Source organism: Exophiala spinifera (assembly GCF_000836115.1).
Source record: "Exophiala spinifera strain CBS 89968 unplaced genomic scaffold supercont1.5, whole genome shotgun sequence".
Classification (NCBI taxonomy): Eukaryota; Fungi; Ascomycota; class Eurotiomycetes; order Chaetothyriales; family Herpotrichiellaceae; genus Exophiala; species Exophiala spinifera.
Window position 1 is genome coordinate 1083240 of NW_015622517.1, and position 21697 is coordinate 1104936.

The 21697-nt window shown below is 52.3% G+C and overlaps 8 protein-coding genes across 8 annotated transcripts; 6 read left to right on the forward strand and 2 right to left on the reverse strand.

The window, feature by feature from the left end:
- Positions 1–296: 296 nt before the first annotated feature.
- PV08_06973 (uncharacterized protein) lies at positions 297–2444 on the reverse strand (the record flags this gene model as incomplete). Its single annotated transcript, XM_016381306.1, has 1 exon — positions 297–2444. One exon carries the CDS (start codon positions 2442–2444, stop codon positions 297–299), a length of 2148 nt encoding a protein of 715 aa, XP_016234408.1.
- Positions 2445–3199: 755 nt separating this feature from the next.
- PV08_06974 (uncharacterized protein) lies at positions 3200–5444 on the forward strand (the record flags this gene model as incomplete). The annotated part of the gene is made up of 3 exons (XM_016381307.1): positions 3200–3311; positions 3396–3940; positions 3987–5444. 3 exons carry the CDS (start codon positions 3200–3202, stop codon positions 5442–5444), a joined length of 2115 nt encoding a protein of 704 aa, XP_016234409.1.
- A 1002-nt stretch (positions 5445–6446) lies between these two features.
- PV08_06975 (uncharacterized protein) lies at positions 6447–7668 on the forward strand (the record flags this gene model as incomplete). The annotated part of the gene is made up of 3 exons (XM_016381308.1): positions 6447–6461; positions 6593–6668; positions 6863–7668. 3 exons carry the CDS (start codon positions 6447–6449, stop codon positions 7666–7668), a joined length of 897 nt encoding a protein of 298 aa, XP_016234410.1.
- Positions 7669–8988: 1320 nt separating this feature from the next.
- PV08_06976 (uncharacterized protein) lies at positions 8989–9360 on the forward strand (the record flags this gene model as incomplete). The annotated part of the gene is made up of 1 exon (XM_016381309.1): positions 8989–9360. One exon carries the CDS (start codon positions 8989–8991, stop codon positions 9358–9360), a length of 372 nt encoding a protein of 123 aa, XP_016234411.1.
- A 354-nt stretch (positions 9361–9714) lies between these two features.
- On the reverse strand, positions 9715–10668 carry PV08_06977 (uncharacterized protein; the record flags this gene model as incomplete). The annotated part of the gene is made up of 1 exon (XM_016381310.1): positions 9715–10668. The coding sequence occupies one exon, from the start codon at positions 10666–10668 to the stop codon at positions 9715–9717; it is 954 nt and encodes a 317-aa protein (XP_016234412.1).
- Positions 10669–13298: 2630 nt separating this feature from the next.
- PV08_06978 (versiconal hemiacetal acetate reductase) lies at positions 13299–14455 on the forward strand (the record flags this gene model as incomplete). Its single annotated transcript, XM_016381311.1, has 3 exons — positions 13299–13351; positions 13407–13671; positions 13751–14455. 3 exons carry the CDS (start codon positions 13299–13301, stop codon positions 14453–14455), a joined length of 1023 nt encoding a protein of 340 aa, XP_016234413.1.
- Positions 14456–14917: 462 nt separating this feature from the next.
- Positions 14918–16368, forward strand: PV08_06979 (uncharacterized protein; the record flags this gene model as incomplete). Its single annotated transcript, XM_016381312.1, has 2 exons — positions 14918–15165; positions 15237–16368. 2 exons carry the CDS (start codon positions 14918–14920, stop codon positions 16366–16368), a joined length of 1380 nt encoding a protein of 459 aa, XP_016234414.1.
- Positions 16369–18877: 2509 nt separating this feature from the next.
- PV08_06980 (uncharacterized protein) lies at positions 18878–20110 on the forward strand (the record flags this gene model as incomplete). The annotated part of the gene is made up of 1 exon (XM_016381313.1): positions 18878–20110. The coding sequence occupies one exon, from the start codon at positions 18878–18880 to the stop codon at positions 20108–20110; it is 1233 nt and encodes a 410-aa protein (XP_016234415.1).
- Between the last annotated feature and the right edge of the window lie 1587 nt (positions 20111–21697).

Sequence of the window (21697 nt, forward strand, 5' to 3'; positions counted from 1 at the left end):
TCATCCACATACTCCGCTGCTCTTCCAATGTCTACGAACTCAAGATTGGTTTTTCAGTAAACAGAGTATTTTGGCCTTAACGGTCAAAAAGCACAGGTCAGAAGAGCGCTTCCTAGGCTTGTGCTCCGGCTTTCATTCTCGGCGCGCAGTATAGCCACTGCATTCTATTGCAAAACCAAAGTCCAGGTAGGTGAGGTACCTTGTACATCGAAGGAGGCATACCTCATAGGTAGGTGAGTAGATGGTGTGATAATGACCCGCAAGTCCTCGACTGAAGGAAATCATCGTTCTCATCCTCATCCCTCCAACTCAGCCAACCTTGCTTTCCAGCCTTCGACACCGCGAAGAAGAGCATCTAACTCCTCCTTCTCATCTTCCAATTTGATCCTCCTCTCGGCATCGAGCTTGCTAAAGACGTATCCTCCCTGTCCATCAAACTGGAGAATCACGCTATGATACTTCCATAAACTGCGTCGATGGCTCACCGTCATGAGCGTCGTTCCGAGCCCCTTTGCAGTCTCGTACATTTTCCTCTCCATCTCCAGAGTCACCGAGCTGGTGCATTCGTCCAAGATGGCGTATTTGGGCTTGTGGTAAAAGAGCCTGGCCATAGCGATGCGCTGCTGAAGGCCACCAGAAAACACGTCTCGCCATTCCTCCACCGCGTCCCAGCCATTGGGCCGGTTGAGGATCGACTCAATTTCTAGAACGACGAGAATCTCCCTCAGGGCATCCTCGGACCCGTTCTTCGCACGGAACTCGTACAATGTGTCCGGATAGATGATCTGGTCCCGCAGCGTGCCCCGGCTCAGGTACGGCCGCTGGGGGATGTAGAAGATATCCTCGAAGCTGGGCTTCTTCACACTCCCACCGTACACGGGCCAGAGACCACCGAGGATTCTGAACAGGCTGGACTTGCCACAGCCGTTGGGCCCGACGATGAGCAAGTGGTCTCCGGGCTTGATGGCAAATGTCAACTTCTTCACCAGGACGTCACCGTTGGGACTGACAATGGGGACGTCCTTGAACTCGATGTTTGTGCTTTCCTCGATGCTTCCTCTGCCCTGTAGCACCGCCGCATTCTCCTCGATGCTCGCCGAGCTGACCAAGTTCTTCTCGAACCTGCCCGCGCGCACCTCGTCCATGACCTCCAGCAACCCGGCGACGCGAGACGTATACCCCGCCAACTCGGTGATCTCCTTGTACGAAAACATGATCCGCCCGAACGCGTCCGAGCTACTCAGTAGCATCCTTCGATTTTTGACAAAGCTCTCTGTGTGATCACCCGCGGCCTGGAGCGTCTGACCGGGGATCTTGAAGAAGACGGGCAGCGAACACAGAATCAACCCAAGCGCTCCCCAGAAGTACTTGATGACAAAGTCCTCCATGAAGCCATGGTAGAAGCGTCTCCGCAAGATGCGGTTGACGTGCTTGATCAGCGTGAAGTACCCTTTATCCAGTGCGTCCTTTTCCGCCTCGTGCCCCGCGTACAGGGCGATTTCTTCGCTGTAATCGATGAGGCGCGTATGCTGAAAACGAAACTCTCCCTCCAGCCGCGCCTCGTCCGCGACATATCGTCCAAACGGCGGCGTCAGGGCCCGCATCACATTGGCCGACAGCTGCACCAGTAACGCCATGGCAAACAAGCCCTCGCCGCCAACAGACTTGGAGAGAGAATAGTTGTAGATGACCATGTCTAGGATCGGCTTGGCAAGATTCGAGTACAGCTCTGCCAGCGAGTTGCTGAAGCGGGCAATGTCGACGGTCACGAGTTGGTCGGCGTTCTTGATCCGGTCGTCCAGCGCTGACAGGGCATAGAAGGTCATGTTTTCGTTGTCGAGGTACTTTTCATGCACGTGGTTCACGAGGCGTGTCCGGTACGTCAGCGCCAGTCGCGTCTGGTGGTACTGCAGCATCGAGTTCGTGAAGGTCGCCGGAATCGCCACCAGCATCCACCATACCAGCCCCAAGATAAAGTCTCGTCCGCGGCCTTTGACCAACGCCGACACAACCTTGCCGTCCAATTCTGCCACGTAGACCGAGAGCAGAGTGCGCAGAACCAGGAACACGCTGTGACTGACAATCAGGCGCAACTCTTTGCTCCGCCAGCCCGGGATGACAATCTTGAGAAGCCTGAACAGATTGCGCAGAAACTCTCTGTTGATTTCTACCCTCTTTGTTTTTTTGTTCTTTTCAGGTTCCGACTCCTGGGCTGCTTCGTCGCTCTGCCGCGTACGTGCCACCCGTAAGTCGTCCTGTCTTCTGGCCGCGGCGGCCTTTTGCTCCGAAATGGCATTGTGTATTCGATGTATGAGAGCCACTACTAGCGTGATATAGACGGTTCGCGAGACTTTGGTTCTGTTTTTGAGGTACAAAGACGTCAGGTTCGAGATTAGTTGTTTGACAGTGCGCCCTGGAGGGAGCAACTTGGATTGCACCGCCATGTTGTGTCGCGTGGCAGAAACCAAAGGGAGGTAGGATGACGGTTCGACAGGAGCGGGAGGAGAATGAATTAGGTGGTTCTAGATATCGACAGCAACATTCAACAACATCAACATTTCACTACCCCGAGGACTTCTCGGTCATGTTCTTGAGACTGCCAGTGCCGTGTCGAGGAAAACAAGTTAAATGATTGTTGTCATCAACATCAGAGGTACCCGTCAGAACAGCAAGGAGAGGTCTGAGTCTGGGTATGTCCTGATCTTTGGAACTGCAAACATCAACATATAGTAAGGATCTAGGTAGGCAGGTAGGCAAATAGGACCGAGTCCGAGTACTCGCACCGACAGACAGACAAGAGTCCTTTACTCGTAGAGAGTGTTGACGAGGGATTCGGAACGGGACCGCAGCGCAGCCTCGGCTACAGATGGCATGTGAAGGATCCTTCCTTATGTAAACATGATTCACGTGACCTCGAGGCACGAGAGTAACCTAACTATTTTAGGACTAGCGGTCAATTGACAATCGAAGCACTCGAAGGCGCCGCGCAGTTTCGCGACAGGGTGTTTGACATTTCCGCGACAACACGCTCAGCCATCGTTATTCGAATCCAGTCTTTTACAATCTCTTCTGGGGTTTCGGGATTTGGGGCTTTGACAAAGCTACAATTCTGGCGCGTGGGAAATCTGGACTTTCTTGAGACACCCACAGAGTCGAGCCAACGTGGGTGGGTTGCGATCAATCAACGTCTTTCGCAACAATGCCCAACTCTGAACAATCTCCCGCCGCTCTGAAGCACGAGGCTTCGGAAGATCCTGCTATGGCGACAGAAGAGGCGACTGCACCTCAAGAGGCGGAGGCTGCCACGCAAGGTATGCACGCGTCGAAATGCAGCAAATTTGGCGGCGGCGCCCTTGTCGCTCAAAACCATCAATACTAACACAATCCACGAGCAGGGACGAGCACTCCGGCGGAAACCGGCAGCGCCACAGACGGTAACCCCGCCGATGCGTCCAAGCCATCGGCCGCTGCAGACGAGGCGACTGGAGAAGTCGAAGATGCTGAAATGGGGGGTGTAGAAGACGAAGCCAAAGGTAAAGACGCGGTCTTGGAGACAGGGAATGATGGTCAAGAAGGACTTGCTAATGAGGCTGTAGATGGACAATCTGAACAGACGAAATCTGCACTCGAAGCCGCAGCTAGCTCTCACTTGGTTGCGCAGACACATCAAATCATCCTCCCAAGCTACAGCACATGGTTCGACATGACAACGATACATCCGCTCGAGAAGAAATCCCTGCCAGAGTTTTTCAATAGCAGGAATCGCAGTAAAACACCTGCCGTCTACAAGGACTACCGCGATTTCATGATCAATTCGTACAGATTGAACCCCATCGAATACCTGACTGTGACCGCGTGTCGGAGGAATTTGGCTGGCGATGTGTGCGCGATTATGCGTGTGCATGCCTTTTTGGAACAATGGGGCCTCATCAATTACCAGGTATGGAGTCCAGGATTTCGCATCTGCGGGTTACTTACATAAACAGGTCGATCCCCAAACCCGGCCCGCCCATATCGGTCCTCCTTTTACTGGGCACTTCAAAATCACGGCAGACACTCCTCGCGGACTCCAACCATTCCAGCCTGCCCAGAAGACGATAACCACCCCTGGGAAGCCACATCCTTCAACCGACCGCGCTAAATCTGCCACACCCGCGTCCAAGGCGGATCTGAACCTCGAGGTTCGGAGGAACGTCTACGATGACAAGGGCAAAGAGGTCAAGGCAAGTGAGGAGCCGGGAAAGCAGGAAAACGGAGATGGACCGTCGGCAAATGGCGAAACCAAAGCAATGGTTTCGGCTGCAAAAGCACCCATCAAAACGTTCAATTGCTATGCTTGTGGCGTCGATTGCACTCGCTCTCGGTTTCATTATGCCAAGTCAGACACGGTGTCGAATGCTACTGGAGACAACAAGTACGACCTGTGTCCCAACTGCTATCTCCAATCCAGAATGCCCAGCAACCACCGATCATCGGATTTTGTGAAGATGGACGAGCCCGCATACTCGCATATTCCAGACAAGAATGCACCTTGGACAGATTCAGAAACGTTGTTGCTGCTGGAGGCAATGGAAACGTTCGACGACAACTGGGAGGCAATCTCCAAACACGTGGGAACGAGGACGAGAGAAGAGTGCGTGCTCAAATTCTTGCAGCTAGACATCCAAGACCCATATCTCGAGGACGGTCCTCTCAAAGGTAACGGCATTATGAAGGCGCTATCTGGAAGAAGTCCGTTCAACCAGTCGGACAATCCGGTCATGTCGGTCATGGCTTTCCTCACTCAAATGGCCGACCCAAAGGTTGTTGCTGCGGCTGCCGGTCGATCTATTGAGGTGATGCAGAAAGAGATACGAGCACAACTTGAGAAGGGAATGGGTGGAGGCGAGGCAGACTCAACCAAGGGCAAAGAGAAGGTCAAGGCTGAGGATACAATGGAGGTTGACGAGTCGGCTGCGGAAACAAAGACCGATGCTGACGCGGACGGTGCTGATGCGGCTGCAGCGGTCGTGACTGACGTTGCTACTGTAGGAACGGCCACTGCGGCGGCACGATCTAGCGGACTCGCGTCTTACGAGGAGCGCGAACTGACGCGCATGATCGGTGCAGGCGTCAACCTCACCTTACAGAAACTCGAGATGAAGTTGTCGCAGTTTTCGGAGATGGAGGAAACTGTGCAGACGGAGCGCAAAGATGTGGAAAAGAGCCGACAACAACTGTTCTTGGATCGGCTCGCGTTCAAGAAGAGGGTGGTTGACATGGAGAATGCCTTCCGACAAGCGAGCCTGAAGAATCCCGAGGAGGGCATGAGGATGATGCGGGATGCAGTCAACAGCAATGCAAACCAGCGATTCGGATTCCAGGACGGAACAGACGAGGGTAGTGGAGGTCAACCACCACTGATGAGCAAAGGAACCGAGGAGAAGAGGACTATTGAGGTCTAGTGAAACCTGGCAGTCTTTTGAAGAGCTGTTGCTGAAGGTCTGACCGTCGGGTTATGTACTCTACGCCTAGTGATACCGTGGATTGGCGTTGATCTTTTTTATTCTCTTTTGAGGTGTGGAAAAATGGATATGGTGTACGTCTGCACAAAAGAAAGAAAGGAATTGAACGACATGGGCTAAGTCGCGCCCGTGCTCTGTGTGTCTTTGTGTATGTAACGTATTCGGATTTTCGGGAAAGCAACGCAGGACGCCATGGATGGATCGTGTCGTTTCCATTCTCTTTTGTTTGTACCTGTCAAACAAGGGTAGGAGGTACCTAGATATTCTTTGACCATCTTTTCTGTCTTTCAAGACGTACGGCGAAGGTAGTACTCGGCTGAAAATACAGAGAAGGTGTGAAGACGTCTTATACGAGCGCAACTTCATATGCCCTCTCAGAAGCCATGCTTGTTCGAATCCGTTCAATGCTGATGAGTTATATGGAGATCGATCGGTCCTTAGCTCCGATCGGGGACTCTTAGGGCGAGACATCGGGGGCTCGACGTCCTTTGGTCAGATTCCTCCCTTTGTCATGTCTTCGAGGCTGTCAGCGAAGCACCCTACGAGGAGTAAGTGGTCTTTTCATGGCCTTGAGCCGAGAAGTATCCGAGGTAAATCGCCGTGACATTCGTACAACACAGTCGGTTGCTTGACGCCTCGTCCGGAATTCCCACCAAGCGACATCGGGGGCTCCGCATGGCCGAATAATAATATTATATCCGCCCATCGTGGCTTCCTTTGACGTACCTCAGGTCCCTTCCCTGGGTTATGGTTGATTTGTTTTGATCAAAATTCGACGTCTTTTTGTTACCCCGAATCTCCCACTCCATACAAGATAGACTAGACCTCGAGGTCCCTACTTTGTTTCCCAGAGTGATTTCTTTGCCCTCGCGGCGACACTCGTTCATTATCTAGCCCGTGCCAGTCGGAAACAGCGCTGGAGTTGGGCCGGCGTCCAACATCATGGTCTCCAGTGATGTATGTATTTTGCACTTCACGGGACATCTCCCGGCTTTCTGTCTTTTCTTCCGTGTCCTTCTGCTCCATACCAATATTCTATGGATGACCTCGCCTTCGAGGGCTTTTGGCTAACATCTCACGTTCTGCAGGGCTCTGAAAAGACACCGCTCGTCTCTCTGATAGCTGGAGGAGCGGCTGGTGGTGTCGAGGCGACAATCACATATCGTAAGTCAAATCACGGCCTGATCTTGGATATCCGAGGCAGTGGGAATAGAGACTTGAGACCAAGGACTCGGAACGAGGGACTAGAGACTATTGTGAATCTGTTACTACACGTTCTACCTCAACCGTGTCTCAAGCTCCGGCCTCAGTCCGCATCGACACCCGCGTTTGTGGAAACTAACATTTTTCTCGTACAGCATTCGAATTCGCCAAAACAAGAGTCCAATTACACGAAGACAGTCCGACGCGCAACCCTTTCCGGGTGATCAAAGCAGTCATCGAAAAGGAAGGGCCGCGATCTCTGTACAAGGGATGCGAGACGCTCGTGATGGGGACGGTGTTGAAGGACGCGATCCGGTTCATCTCGTTCGACAGCATCAAGAACGCCTTCAAGGACCCGGAGACCGGCACGCTATCGCCGCTCCGCAACCTCATGGCGGGCATCTCTGCAGGCGTTGTGGCCAGCACGTTTGCCGTAACGCCGACGGAGCGCATCAAGACGGCGCTCATCGACGACGCGAGACACGACAGGCGGTTCACGTCCCCGCTGCACGCCACCCGCACTCTCATCGCCGAGCACGGCGTCCGGAATGCGCTGTACCGGGGCTACGTCACGACGACGCTGAAGCAGGCGAGCACCACGGCCGTGAGGCTGGGCACGTACAACATCCTCAAAGACTTTGAGCGGCTGCGTAACATCGAGCAGACGACGGCGACGACGTTTGCGAATGGCGCCGTCGCAGGCACCGTCGTCGTCTTCGTCACGCAGCCCTTTGACACGCTCAAAACGCGTGCCCAGAGCGTGAAAGGTGCCGGCGTCGCCGAGGCCTTCAAGAGCATCGTCGACGACTATGGCGTCCGAGGTCTGTGGAGGGGAAGTACCATGAGGCTCGGCCGGACCGTGTTGGCAGGTGGTATCTTGTTCACCTCGTACGAGTGGATCGCAACGATGATCCAGCCTGTGTTGGACAAGAAGTTCGTACCAAAGGTCAAGGCGGAATGAGTAGCCGCTGGACGATTACAAGAACTGGGTCATGTCCAAAGGTTCAAAGCTGGAGATCCACCCGCCTCTCCGTCTTTCTATCTTGTTCTTGAGATCGTCAATCTCCTCCTGCACCCTATCATGTCATGTGTGCCATTGTAGCCAGCAGGGAGGAAAGATTTGCGGGAATTCAAACACAACGAGGCGAATGGGGTGAACACTAGTCCGATCCGGGCAACCAAGCGACCAATGACACGAGCACAACAGGAACGACTCCAGATCTCAACAGCTAACGGATTCGCAATAGCGAAGTTGGGCGGTCGTGGCGTGTTAGACTTCTGGGTGGATGAGATGAAGGAGCACGATCTGGATCTGGCTGGGGCGTGGCGTGTACCTCGTTGTCTTGTGCTGCAGGACTGAACGGACGGAGCCAAGTTTCTACGAGTCGACGCAACCTGAGGTGCCATGGGCAAATCTTCAGAATCGAAAGCAAGCGCCTTCACAAAAGCAACAAGACACTTACTCTTACTAGTACTACTCGCGATCCAGACCCATGTTCTACGCGCCCCGATCAGGGCAATTGTTTCATCCAACGACGACGGCTCTGAGGACGACACACTCCGTACGGCAACGGCAAGAGGAGCGCTTTTTTCCGCAGGCTGGTATCTCACGCGGAAAGACCTGAACGAAGTTACCGCCTTTGTCTCGTTCAGCGCTCTGGTCAAACTCCTAGCATCATCTTTGCATGGTTTGCCCCTATGCTGCTTTGTTCGACGGAAGCAATGGAACGATGGGCCGCAATAAAAACAAAGCAAAGAGTCGGGACACAAACCATTGTTTTGCATCGTTTGGGACACACCATTCAATTCCCCATGATTTCTTCTGGGAGGGTTCCGAAGCACCGCCATCCATACCACAAAAGGCAAAACATTTTTCTTTCATCGTTTGACACAATGAGAGGCGGTTGCTAGCAAATGCCTTTGTACTCCCACTGGTGACTCAGTGGGGAACCACATCATGGTATGTATCCTACCCTTTTTTGAGTAGAATGCTGAACGGCCAAGACAGAAAGCGCGGCATTGATTGCTACATACATACATACATCTCTCATTCCATCAATGATGGTTTTCTTTTTCTTCTAGTCACAAGCAAACTCCCCACGCAGTTCATTCAACAAACAGGATCATCTCAAGATGCCTCGCAAGGTATGTGGCATTATTACCCCCCAATATCATCAACAAGAGTTCGAAGGAGAGCTCCTTGGATTTGCCAATCTGCTACCTACCCACCTACCTGCCACTTACTTCCTTGTCCGGATCGCGATCAATTCTCCACGTCAGGATGAAGCAGTATCAGGTCTACATCTTGGAGTTCAACAGGGGCGACCCGAACTATGCAGAACTCTTTGTCGACGTGTTCCCTGGCGAATTTGGCCATGTGTGTAAAGTCGAAGGCAACCTTGCCCAGGGTCTGACTTGCCAGCCAATTGGTGGTTACGTGCCCGAAGACGATCCAAGTTTTGCCAGAAAAATATACGTCGGAACAGTGACGCAGGCCGACTACCCTCGACTCGAGGAGGTCTGCGTCCGTATTCCCCCGCCCGAGATCCAGTTCAAACAGTATAAGAGGATCAGCCCCGACACACCACTGAGGACTGTGAGAGTGTGGGTCAATGAGGTGGTCGACGAACTTCGTGCCCAACAAATCATCTAGGAACAGCAACGACTCCTCAAGCGACATGTCATGGCATTCAGAGGTAGGAAAGAAAACTTGTCATCCATTGATCTATGAGGAGTAAAGCTAACGAAAGACAGAGTGCGGACCCCAACTCTGTACCAGGTATGCAGGCGCAGGGTTGATCAAGTCCAGCATTGGAGTTGGAAGGAGTGATAGGTGCTGGGGCATGGGCATGGGATTGGGATTGATAGTGGTTTGGGCTGGGGTTGGGCATACTCAGGAATGAAAAGGGGTCGGCATCAGCAATGAACCGAAAATGGTTGATCATCGAGAGGGAATGTGCCAGGGGAATAGACCTACCATGATGCTCGAAAAGATGCACCTAGGTACTCAATTGTACATGTTGCACCAGAGAAACATCTGCCAGACATACTCGTTTGGGTAAGGTACAAGAACGCGGTCCAGCCATTCATCCCAGTCGGTGTTGTAGAAGTTGGTGCACCCCATGACAGCCGGGAAATACTCCCAGTAGGAGGGGTACCACCCAGCCTTCCGCCAATCAATGAGAGTCACCATGTCATTGTTTTGCGGATCAACCATGATGTTCTCGGGCTTCAAATCTCCGTGGGCGAATGTAGGCGGATGATCTCGAAAGACAGCAGAGAATTGTCGACGGAACCAATTCGCGGCCCACGAGTGTTTCTTCAAGCTTTCGTCAAGAGTGGGAAGGTGTCTCGCGAGCATGGCGAACATGGGATCGGAGGGGTCTAGCGCTTTGTACCCACCCTTTGTGCGCAAGAAGTGCTCAAGCAGGGCATCGTTGAATTCTGCTTCAGTGTCCACTGGGCCCACGTCGGGATACAAGCCGACGCGGAGAGGTCGGTTACCCGGGGCGCAGTAACCACCGGTGGGGGACGGCATGGCGCGCAGCTCGGTGACGGACGCCTTGATCTGTCGGCAGATTCGATCCTTGCGCGCATCGTCCAGACTCGGCCAGAGGGCTTTCAGGGTTTGTCCTTGGATCTTCTCCATGATGATGTAGGTGCACTCGTCGGCGGCGTCCTCGAAGAAAGCATACACTCGGGGTAGTCGTACCGCGCCGGTGGTAGTAGCCTGTTCGACGAACATCATGTTCTTGCCTTCGTAGAGGTCCACGCCGCGGCCGTACTTGATGACATAAGGCCCGACGCAGACCACTTTTGGATGCCCATTGTCGTCGGCAATGATGTCGGTGGCGTTTTTGATCTCGTCTGTCGTCGGGAGGGGCGCAGGCAAATCGGCCGGAGGTGCGTAGTAAGGGGCCTCCTCCTCCAAGCCAAGGTCCTGAGCCTGAGCCTGAGACATCCTTTTGTTTTTCTTGCGGGTTTGCTTTGCTTTGCTTTGCTTTTGTGACGGAAAAAGGGAAAGGGTGACCAAGTGAGTCCGGTTTAGCTGGTTCAGAGAATCAGACGTGTTTCGAAAAAACGGGATCAAGATATCTTGCTTGTTTCTGAACTTGGCGGAGAACTCTCTGTGGTTTGCGTGTGGGATATGCAGAGAACCTGGACCTGGAGAGGGAGAGATAGAGAGCAACCTATATACTTCGACGGCCATTCCCTCTGTCAAAGCGAAGTCCAGGCCTCCCAGGACATAATGGTCGAAGACTTAATGGACATTGTACCTCGACAAAGCTGGGCATTGTGGCTCGGCAAACGACTCGCATGGAGGTATTGATAGAGGATGGGATCAATGAAAAGGGATTGTTCTCGATATCCTTACGGGAAAGTCATCGGCCGAATAGTACAAGTTGGCTTGCTGTACAGCTCGCACCAAGTTCCCATCCTATCGTCGCTTGGTAGGGTACACTCATCTCACTGTCGACCTCGCAGACGATGTGGACGGTGTCGGAGAGGTACATATCAGGCCGCACCCATCGCACAAACCGGCAGAAGCAGAAGAAGAAGAAGAAGAAGAAGAAGAAGAAGAAGAAGAAGAAGAAAAAGAAAAAGAAAAAGAAAAAGAAAAATGGGGGTAGCACAAGCTGAGCACGAAGCAAGAAAACTACCCGCGCAGGCAAATCCCTTAACACATGGAATCGGCGAAGACCAATTTTTGGAGCCTCGACAGGAAGGAGTGGTGGGATTCAGAGTCGCCGGTTGCGTCCAAGTGCCAAACGAAGGTGTTGATCGATGACTAAGCATTCATGCCTGACGCTGTGTCGATGTGTATGTGTACCTTTAAGGGGCGCAGCGCGTGTGGATCGCGCGCTATCGGCAGCGCAGGAACGAGACTATGACAGACCGACTCAGGTGCAGGCCAGCGTGAAAATTTCAATGCCGGCGACCCATGCCAAGCGGATATCGTTCGAGAGGCCTTGACGATCGTTTTGAGTGGTTGGTGGCCGCATAGTTTCCCTGGCCGCGAAGGTTTAGCGGCTTAGATCACACTGACATCGGACAAAACGTTGCTCTGATTTTGCATCGCCAGTGTCGAGTTGAGCCAGGCATTGACCTGCCCACACACGAGAGGTGTCTTTCTGCCGCTTCTTGGATGGTGGATATGAGACCCTGGGAGCACACGTCCTACCACTGGTTGGGAGGAGCAGGTAGAAGAAGAGATCAGTAGTAGTAGCTCCGACCAAAACACATTTTTGCGAAACGACCCAAGCGAGCGGCATTCTCCTCTCTGAGACCCTCGCCAACGTCAAAGCATGAGCCGTCTCAACTAATCGAGTTATCCTCTGCACATGGGGTTGCGCGGATGCGATGCTGAAAGCACAACCCAAGGGGTGGAGAGAGGGAAGCAGACAGATTCGGGAAGAGTCGGGACCAACCTCCAACCTGGCGAATACTCTCAACCTAGTGAGCCACGCCGGATGTACGACAGGGAAATCCTCAAGCAACGCTGATGTGACGACGCTGGCACTCGGGGAAATCGGGGGGAATATCTCGAGGGCAGATGTCGAGAGCGATCGAATCGACCTTTACACGGCTTGGAGTAGGCCAGAGCTGAATATAAAAACGGGCGCGGCAACGAAGGCTCTCTTGCAAAGCTAAATCAGCTGCATGAAAGGTCCTCCTTCGCGGCAAGTTGCAATTCGCCAGCACATGATGAAATGCGTCGTGTCGATCTAGTCCAGAATGAATGGTCAAGTGTTATGGATGGAAGCGTTCCTTGCTCTTGATATCTGGATGAAGAAGGAGGTTTCGAGGAGGACGACGAAACTGACTTCGTTGGGGATGAAACCCGACTGTCGAGCCCTTTGTTGGTGGTGGTGGGATGAGTTCTTTGTTGGCTGGCACGAGTTCCTTCTTCCTAACCCTGAGAATGACCCGTCTGGATGAATTCTGTCTTTGAACGAATAATGGTCTTGGAAACAACAACGAATGATAAAGGATTGAAATGATTATCCTCACATATCCGTCGAGATGGAGGCGAGTCTTCCCGGTTGTTTTTGCAATCAACGGCGTTCCCTTACATGACCCTGGTAACCCCCCTCTCTCCCTCCCTCCTGGCCTCTTTCGGTTTGTTCAAGCGTCAGGACCCTCATCTTTCAAGTTTGGTGGTGGTGGTTGTCCCGAAATACCTGGACAGTTGGCCCGAGGCACTGCCCAGCCCAAACCAATTGTACCCAAACACATGTTGACTAACAATTTCTCAGTGAAACCACCAAATGACAGATAAATACAGTGAATGCAAGTTCTCGCTTCGAATGCATTGGCTAGGATAACTCTGATGGATTGCATGGTACGGACGAGGTTTTCATCACAGTGTTCAAGGCCCGCGAGACGAGATGGGGCAGGCTGAGATAAGCGAATCTTTGCGGAGCGGCGTTAGACGTTATCTCCGTCCGATGTTCGGATAGTGTGGAGGCTTTTGCTCCATCAACAAGCCGGGCGGCGACGTAAATACAACGACATCTTTTCTTGAGAACAGCTCTAAACAGCTTCTCGTCACCCTTCATCTCGAATACACACCGCTCATCATCTTGCAGAATGGAATATCAATATCTTGGAAAGTCGGGCCTGAAGGTCTCCAAGGTCATTCTGTGAGTGCTTTCTTGAAACGTTGCTTTGTGTGTGCGGTGAAACTGATTCCGGCAGTGGTGCAATGTCCTACGGAACACCGGAATGGCAAGGCTGGGTTCTGAACGAAGAAGATTCTCTCCCGCTTCTGGAACACGCCTACAAAGTGGGTCTACGGACCTGGGACACAGCAGACGTCTATAGCCACGGTCGATCCGAGGAGATCATCGGCAAGGCGATCAAAAAGTACAACATTCCGAGAGAGAGGCTTGTGATCCTCAGCAAATGCTATTTTGGCGTGGTCCCCAGTGCACCCGGTATTCAAATAAGTGCTAGCTCCGTCGTATGATTTTGCCTTTTGCTTCCCGCCCCTTGATCGCGCTCCCGCCTCTGGGACAGCTATTAACACTTGGAACGGACAGAATGACGGCGACATGGTCAATCAAGTTGGTCTCAGCCGGAAACACATTATTGATGCTGTGGACAAGAGCGTGGCAAGGCTGGGCACCTACATCGACGTCCTTCAGATCCATCGCCTTGACCGCGAGAGCCCCCGTGAAGAAATCATGAGAGCGCTCAATGACGTCGTCGAGTCCGGCAAGGTCCGCTACATTGGAGCGTCTAGCATGGCGGCGTGGGAATTCCAAGAACTTCAAAACGTGGCCGAGAAGCATGGCTGGCACAAGTTCATCTCGATGCAGAACTACTATAACCTTCTGTACAGGGAGGAGGAGAACGAAATGATCCCCTACTGCAACCACACCGGGGTCGGCCTGATCCCCTGGTCGCCCGTGGCCCGTGGCGCCTTGGCCCGACCATACCGCAGCCGCGACAGTCTACGAGAGAAGACCGACAACTACCTCAAGGTCCTAGTACGGTCCAGGGATGACAAGGTTGACGAGGAGATCGTCGGCCGTGTGGAAGAGGTCGCACGCAAGATGGGGAAGAGTATGGCGCAGATCGCCATCGCTTGGTCCCTGAGTAAGAAGGATGTCTGCCCCATCGTCGGCTTGAACAAGAAGGAAAGAATTGACGAGGCGGTGGAAGCTTGTAAGATAAAGTTGAGTGACGAGGACATCAAGTACCTCGAGGAGCCGTATCAGCCCAAGAAGAGGCAAGGCTACTGAGGGCATCAGTTGAGAGTGAGTGGGTTGGATACGACCATTGCGCCAATCCTTCCTTGGTTTCACCGTGGTACATTTGACACTGAGATCATGCTGCGCTTCCTTAGATGGCTAACAGTGTCCCGATGCTCAGCCTGCGAATAGATCAGCTTCACAGCGATATGTGAAGGCATTGTTTGCCTTCACTGAAGCACAACCACAAAGACAATGGGCATGGACGGGACGGCAGGAGAGCAGTCGCCTCCACTGGATTGCCCCTTCAATGGTGAAAACAACACAATCAGACATTTCCTAGGCAGCACCTTTGTGCTCCTGCCCTCATCACATAAAATATGCTCCTTCCACACCACATTGTCCATCTTGAGTTTATGCTCCCACGCCTCTACCTCCGCCTCTACCTCTCCCTCTAGGTACCTCTCTATCTAGATATATGGTCCGCTTGATTCACCTGGTCTTTCGCCCGCGATGCCCCGTCTTGCTGCTCGGTCCGAGCCTGATTCTGACAAGCCATGGTCTCCACCACCATATCTGCAAGATGCAAGCTATGCTCAGCTCAGCGATGTTCTGCAATTGAAGGAATACAATCGTATTAGGGACGCGGCCAAGAATGCACCCAAGGTCATTCGCGGATACACTCTCGTCTTTGAGATGCCAAAGGCGTCCCACTGGGACTCACTGAGCCCGGAACAGAAGTTCAAAGAGAAGAGAGGCAAGTCACCGTGGCGATTGATTAAGCTGCGCACTACTCACTGACCCCTCATGTAATAGACTACCTTTGCGATAGATACGGAGACCTTTGCTTTGTCTTTGAAGAAGACCCAGTATCCGTCCGCAACCGAATCGGCAGAATCCGCGTCGGCAAGGGTCACTACTACACCTCTTTCGAGGCATGGGACGCCGAGAATTTTGAAGTTCAATTCTATGCAACCATGAATCTGCTCGAGCACGGCTTGGGTATGGAACTGGGTGATTTCCTAAAATTACACGAGTCTCTTGGTCAGAGTGTAGCGCATGAGTACTCGTTGGAAGACAAAGTGGAAAACACAGTCTCTGGACAGCCAAAGAAAAGAAAGGCAGACTCTGGCCTGGAGCCGGCCGAACGACGAACCAAGGCTCGGATTGAAGAACAAAGAGAATGCACTCCTGAAGGTCATATTGAGGATTCTGAGGTTCTTGACAGACAGCAAATTCATCCAGACCATATTGCCGATCTTCCTGATCTTGTCTGTCAGCAACATCGTCAAGTCCATGTTGTCACCCCTCCAGCTCTGGTCAGTCAGCAGTCTCCTCAACTCCATAGCAAGACACCTCAAGTTCTCGTCAAGCAGCCTCCTATGCTCCCTCTGGCCTCTCAAGAGCATCCCCCCGCAAAACCTTTCACGACCATCCTCAGAACTCCTTTCGGTGCCCGCCTACAGCGTGAGGCTGCGCTGCCTCCCGATTCCGAGGTCTTGAGACGCCGGAAGAAGATGTGTGCTGTCTACGGTCAAGGATTAATGGATGCCCACCAACTCGACCAAAGGCACATAGAGAACTTCAATCGGCGGATGCATCATGTTGTTCGATCAGTCTACTCGCTTTCACAACAGCGCTGTGACCGCGATGGGAACAAGTACGACGCCTCAAAACTTGCGATGTACTTGTGTGAACAGCTCAACCTTGATTTGGATCGTCTCCCTATCTATGCTGAGAGAAAAGCCAAAATCGCCCACGATTGGACGAACATCTACATAATATTTATCACGGAGGCAATAATCTCTTTTCACCAGCAACTGGCCCAGCAAGGAAGACCGCTGGAAACAAGACAGAGAGCCAGGACCGAGGCCGTGAACGATTTGTCAGAGAGGGCCTCGAAGCCATTTCTCAGTGCCCTGCAGTCCCTTGCGACGAAGGTGATGGCCAACGAAGTCTTCTGAAGGACTCGGTGGCCGTATTTCGGGTCAAAGAAAGACAATTACGAAAACTGGAACCACAATGTAGGGGGGCAAGGCGTAATTTCGCCCTTGTTCTTGCCCCAAAGGTGCATGGGCTCCTGAGTGTGTTTGTGTTGGACATTCGTCATAGCATCGTTCCATCTATTCCATGTACACAAGAGCAACAATGCCTCATTCCACAATATCCTCTCTGCGCTTGAGAACAATTTTTGGGATATCCAGATCAAATCATGGTGGACAGTTGAAGACTACCGCGACGCCTGATACTCACGCCCGCGGAGCCTGTGGCAGTGTATCGCAGAGAAAGGTGACGACGCCCACTGTGGGTGTGTATAGACTGCACCCTCTGTCTTGCTCTCCTGTACAATGGTCGAACCACATCTCAAGAATCCAAGTGCCTACAGAATTAGATTGAACAATGAGAGATTCTGTATGATCGTGCTACGTGGGATGATGATGTTTATCCACACTTCGGGACCGGGCGCCTGCCACCCGTGCACCTTGTCCACCCGCGCCCAACAAACTTGAATCCTCTGCCCGGCACTGTGTACAATCAGTGTAATAAATCGCTCTCACCATCGGCACCCATTTTGGACACCCAGGCACTACGAGTATCCGTAGACCTCATGCACCTCCCAATGCTATGCCAGTAAAGATCTCATCCAGCATTGGTGTTCTCCATACCCACCCAGTATGAATTCCCAGTGGTGCGACGCATCAGCCAGCACAGCCTGCAGATCTGAACTGTCCCGACATTCCACGCTTTCTCAGGACTCCCCTGTGAACAAGCCAAGGCAATGTCGCGCATATAACATCTTCCGACCATCCGTCGCTAACAAAAAGCCCGCACAATGTGTGACCTGTACCACCAAACCAAGGCTCCGAACAGGAACCCAAGCGGAACGGAGAGTTCGATGCTGATGCTGAAACTGAAATGATGGCTTGATGTCGAGTTCAAGGACCCTGCGTACGCAACGCCGTCATACAAAATTCTCGGCCCTAGATCGAAAGGTGTTGCGGTGACCAAGGTGCCGTTGACTGCCATTTTCTCTCAAGAATCCTGCTGTCAGACTTCGACCTTAGTTGGATCACACAAATGTTGACCACCAGACTGAGATGAACTCACTTTTCACGTTACCGATGGACAGATACTTTGACTTTGGTTCTCGAGATAGGAGCCGATCATCTACGGTGGAAATCTACAGAAATGCACAATAGCTGGGACAGGACTATGTGCGGTCAGCGTGCACCTCCCTAGGAGCGACGCACGCCCACCCGTTTTAGCGGCTCACACCCCTTTCCAACTCCTGGAACCGAATTCTGCCTCGAGAAATATTGGAAATGACCATCCCAGGCCAGTCTGCCATAGGCTGCGCTGCTGAGGCTGAGTAGCCGTTGTTTCAAACCTTTGGCCATTTACCTGTTTATGCGCCTTGCCAAGGGCGCCACACGACAAGGCGATCGGCCTACGCTTTAGCTGTGTTCGCCTTTCTGCATTATTTAGAAGACCAGTGCTGCCCCATGGACAGCCTGGTCGCACAACTCTGTCCTGCAGCATCTCTTCAATCCGGCAGTTCACGAATACCTCAATGCGCTGGACTGCATACATGTCCTTGCTGCTGCCTTGGAGCGTGTCTTCTTGGCCAACCAGTCCTGGGACCCCTTCCTCGACTACTTTCCACCCTCTGTTGTCGCTTCATCCGGCTCCGAAAGCCCACGCGCGTGCCCCTCTGGTGACTACAAGTCCAAGGCATTCCCATCCGTCAGATTTGGAGTTAAATACCTCTAAGGTGCTCCAGGCGAGAGGGGGAAAGACAAAGCGCCCTGCCATCGCAGTCTTTGACGATTTGACAGTGTCTGTCCTGCCACCGAATTGGTGTGGGTTCGTCGGAGGCGCACCCAGTAGGTTCATCCATTAATATCATTTGCTGAAATCTGTTGTTACTGCGCAGTATCTAAAGGTTTATCGTGGGGTCAGATGAATTTATCACTTGCCAAACAACAGAGACTTGTGCCTTAGCATCCTCGAATGTCTGTTGTGCCTCCCGCGGTTCATGTTCCGAGTTGATATCCGTATGTGCAACTCGCACCACCAAGAGTCAATCTCAGTCAAGCATCATTGATGGCACTCTGTACTGGTGAGCGAAACCAAGTTGCGGTGGTCACCCAGAACTTGCTAAGATTTCTCAGTGACAAGCCTGGTTCGCATTGCCAGACACTTTCCTATGGGAACCACGCGACACTCCTGAGATGTGCAGAAGGACCTGGAAGTGCTAGACTGGTACCTGCCAGCAACTTTCTATCCTCTTGCTCTGGCCTCAAAGTCTCTTACAGGCATGTCACCGAGGGCCAAGGATATTCGTTTCATGGGATATATAAGTGGACCTCCGCTCCAAGTTCTAAGCATACTGAGGCGCCTGCTAGTGAACCTGTGGCGGTCACAGACTACCTTTCCAGCCTTGGGGATCATCCACCGAGATGCGCAGCAGAAATGAACAAGACTTGTGCGTCTGTCTTTGCTGACGTATCACGGTTTTGGAACACCTCAGATCCACGCAACTACTATTGTGGCGACCTTGTACGCAACTCCTGCGACGGACTCTGTCAGGACAGCAGCACCGGGGCCAGAGATTTCATGAATTGGAATACTCATGTTTGCAGGGACTATCTGAACACTTACAATCCTCTGAACCACAAGCAAGAGTTCTACCGGCACTGGACAGACTTAGACTCTCTAAGTGATCTCGCCTATCAGGGACTGTTCCCGTGGAAGTGGCAAGTACGAAATGAGACGCGCAGCACCAACAACAGCACTACCACTCAGACTGACTGCGCGTCGACTCCGGCGGAACTCGGATCATTTGCGGCCATCAATGTCATCGTCCTGCTGGTATCTATTCTTTTGAGTCGACGAACATTCGTTGAGCGCATTACCTTTGGCCGATGTGGGAAAGCAGGGTCGAGCATGTGGATATTGACCGGGTTTCTCAGCTTCATACTCAGCGTGGCCGCAAATTTCGTCAACGCGCTGCTCCTAAACCATACACCGGGCTATGGACACGTTCCCATCGGCAGCCTCGTCCTGCTCTGGTCTACTCGACCACGAATGGCTTGGATAATGATACTCCTCGTCAATGTCCAGAGTGAAGATAGTGAGTACCTGGGATCTGCGGCGTCAGCAGCTCTATCCGAAACATTGCAACAGCTAGTTGGGCTCACATATGTTGGAAAAACTGCAAACTACGCACGCGTCAACGGCTTGTTCTCTACTAGTAGGCTTGCCCATATTCCTCATGCCTACCACGCAACACTCATGTACCGTGGATCGGTATTGGTCCTTGTCTCAGTCGGCTTCGCCTTGATCTCACTGTTGGTCATCATGCGAAAGATGAGGAACCAGATTTTCAGTATGCTCGGATTCGGAAAGAAGAAGGATGTGTCCGGGCAGCAAAATGAGATGTTGCTGTCCGACTACTCCTCCTCCTCAAGGCAGCAATCATCGTTGCCGAAGACTTTGCAGAAGATGCATCTGGAACAAGACCACATCGGCCTCGTCTACCGAATGGCAATCTATATGGTTCCGCTTTTCATTGGACAATGGCTCTTTTGGGCTGGTTTCGTCAACTTGTCAGGGGATCTCTATTGTCCTCCGAGTATTTGGAGGATGATGGGAGTTTGGAGTGGTTTTTCGTCGCTCGGCTTGCTCTTCGGTGCTGCAGGCTAACGGCTCTCCCATGAAGTCGTGTATCTTCTACCTGGCTGCCTATTGCTGCTACCTGCTCGACCTATCCAATTTTACATACATGTATATGCCCACTTTCTGCCGATTCGCACGCTGAACACCAAAGCAAGGAAGAGCTTAAAACGCGGTCCCAAACAACAACTGTGTAAGGACACTGTCCCTAGTACTCACCGCCTTGAAACCCATAGTCAGTACTTTGGTGGTCCCCGATATGGCATACGGTTAATACAATCTTTACCAGGCATTTCCTGATGACCAGCAAGCCTTATTGCACACAATAGATAACATTGCCGGCGAACAATCAGAACTCGATGCATCCGGTCTTTGTCATAGAGTGTCAGGCTGACTCGTCTTTGGCAGTCGCAGTCTGTGGGTGCCAAAGTACTTCTACCTGCGCTCCGTTGGCGAACGAGTCAGGTGAGGCTGACTTCACAATGGTGCATGCCCTGCAGGGTAGTATTGGATTCTTTGGTTTGTTCGTGTCTCGGCTCCGCAGAAGCAATTCAAGAGATTCAGCATCCTACACGAGCGTAGAGTCGAAGACCTGTCTCTTCCTGGCACCCCCTTACGGGAGGAACTTAATTCGGAGCAATGCATTCACAAGGCGCCTTCAGGTGCCTGTGGTGGTGATTGCAGCCAAATTCCGAACAAGTCCGGATACAATCTGCGCCCACTGACAACAAATTCTTGACTTGTTGGGACTCGTGCTGTGCAGCCCCCCAGCCTTAGGTGGGAGTACTCGTTTGCGTACGGGCTGCATGTGACAAAGAAAAGTACTCGTCGAATGTGGGCAATCTCCTCTCTTTCTTTGTATATCTCCCAAACGCTCCTAACACTACATTACACATACTTCACCTGACAAAGCATACAAAATGTTCATCAGGAAATGCGGAACTCGGTGACGGATTTCCTAACCCCATATCCTACCGAAGAGCGTTGTTGCGCTCAGTAAAGCTCAAGCCATCAGATCCTTGTCCCGAATTCGGCACATTTCGATTGCAGCCGAGCAAGGGTCTACCTTCGGCGTTGTTTAGAAACCAGATACTGTGGTCTGGACTTGCTGTCTGGAAGGTTTTGGACCAGTATACAATGTTTGCTCCAGATGGTTTTTAGTATCCAGTCCGCAAAAGGACAGACTGCTTGACCGCATCGTCTCTGCGTGCACGGGCCTTGATGCGGGTACAGGCGTCGTTTCCGGCATGCCGGGCCCACTAAGTTAGGCTTGCTCCATCTTCCCAACCATCCACAGCCATGGCAATGGATGTTGGAAAGCCTCACCCTGCAGACCGTCTGGTCGAGACCTCAACTCCCTGGGCTTCTTCCATGGTACTAATCCCGGCACCCACATCAAAGATTCAATTTTTCGACAGAGAGACCGGATGAGCTAGGACGACCCAAGTATAGCCAAAAGTCATCAGCCGGAGGCGAAGGGAAGCAAAGTCGGTGTGACGGATCGAGCTGTATGTGGATGCGCTAGCTCTTCTCCCGATGAACTCTCCTCTCCCACCAACGATGAGAGTGCGACTCGATCGAGATAATCGCCCCGCCAGAGCCGGTTGAACTCAATCT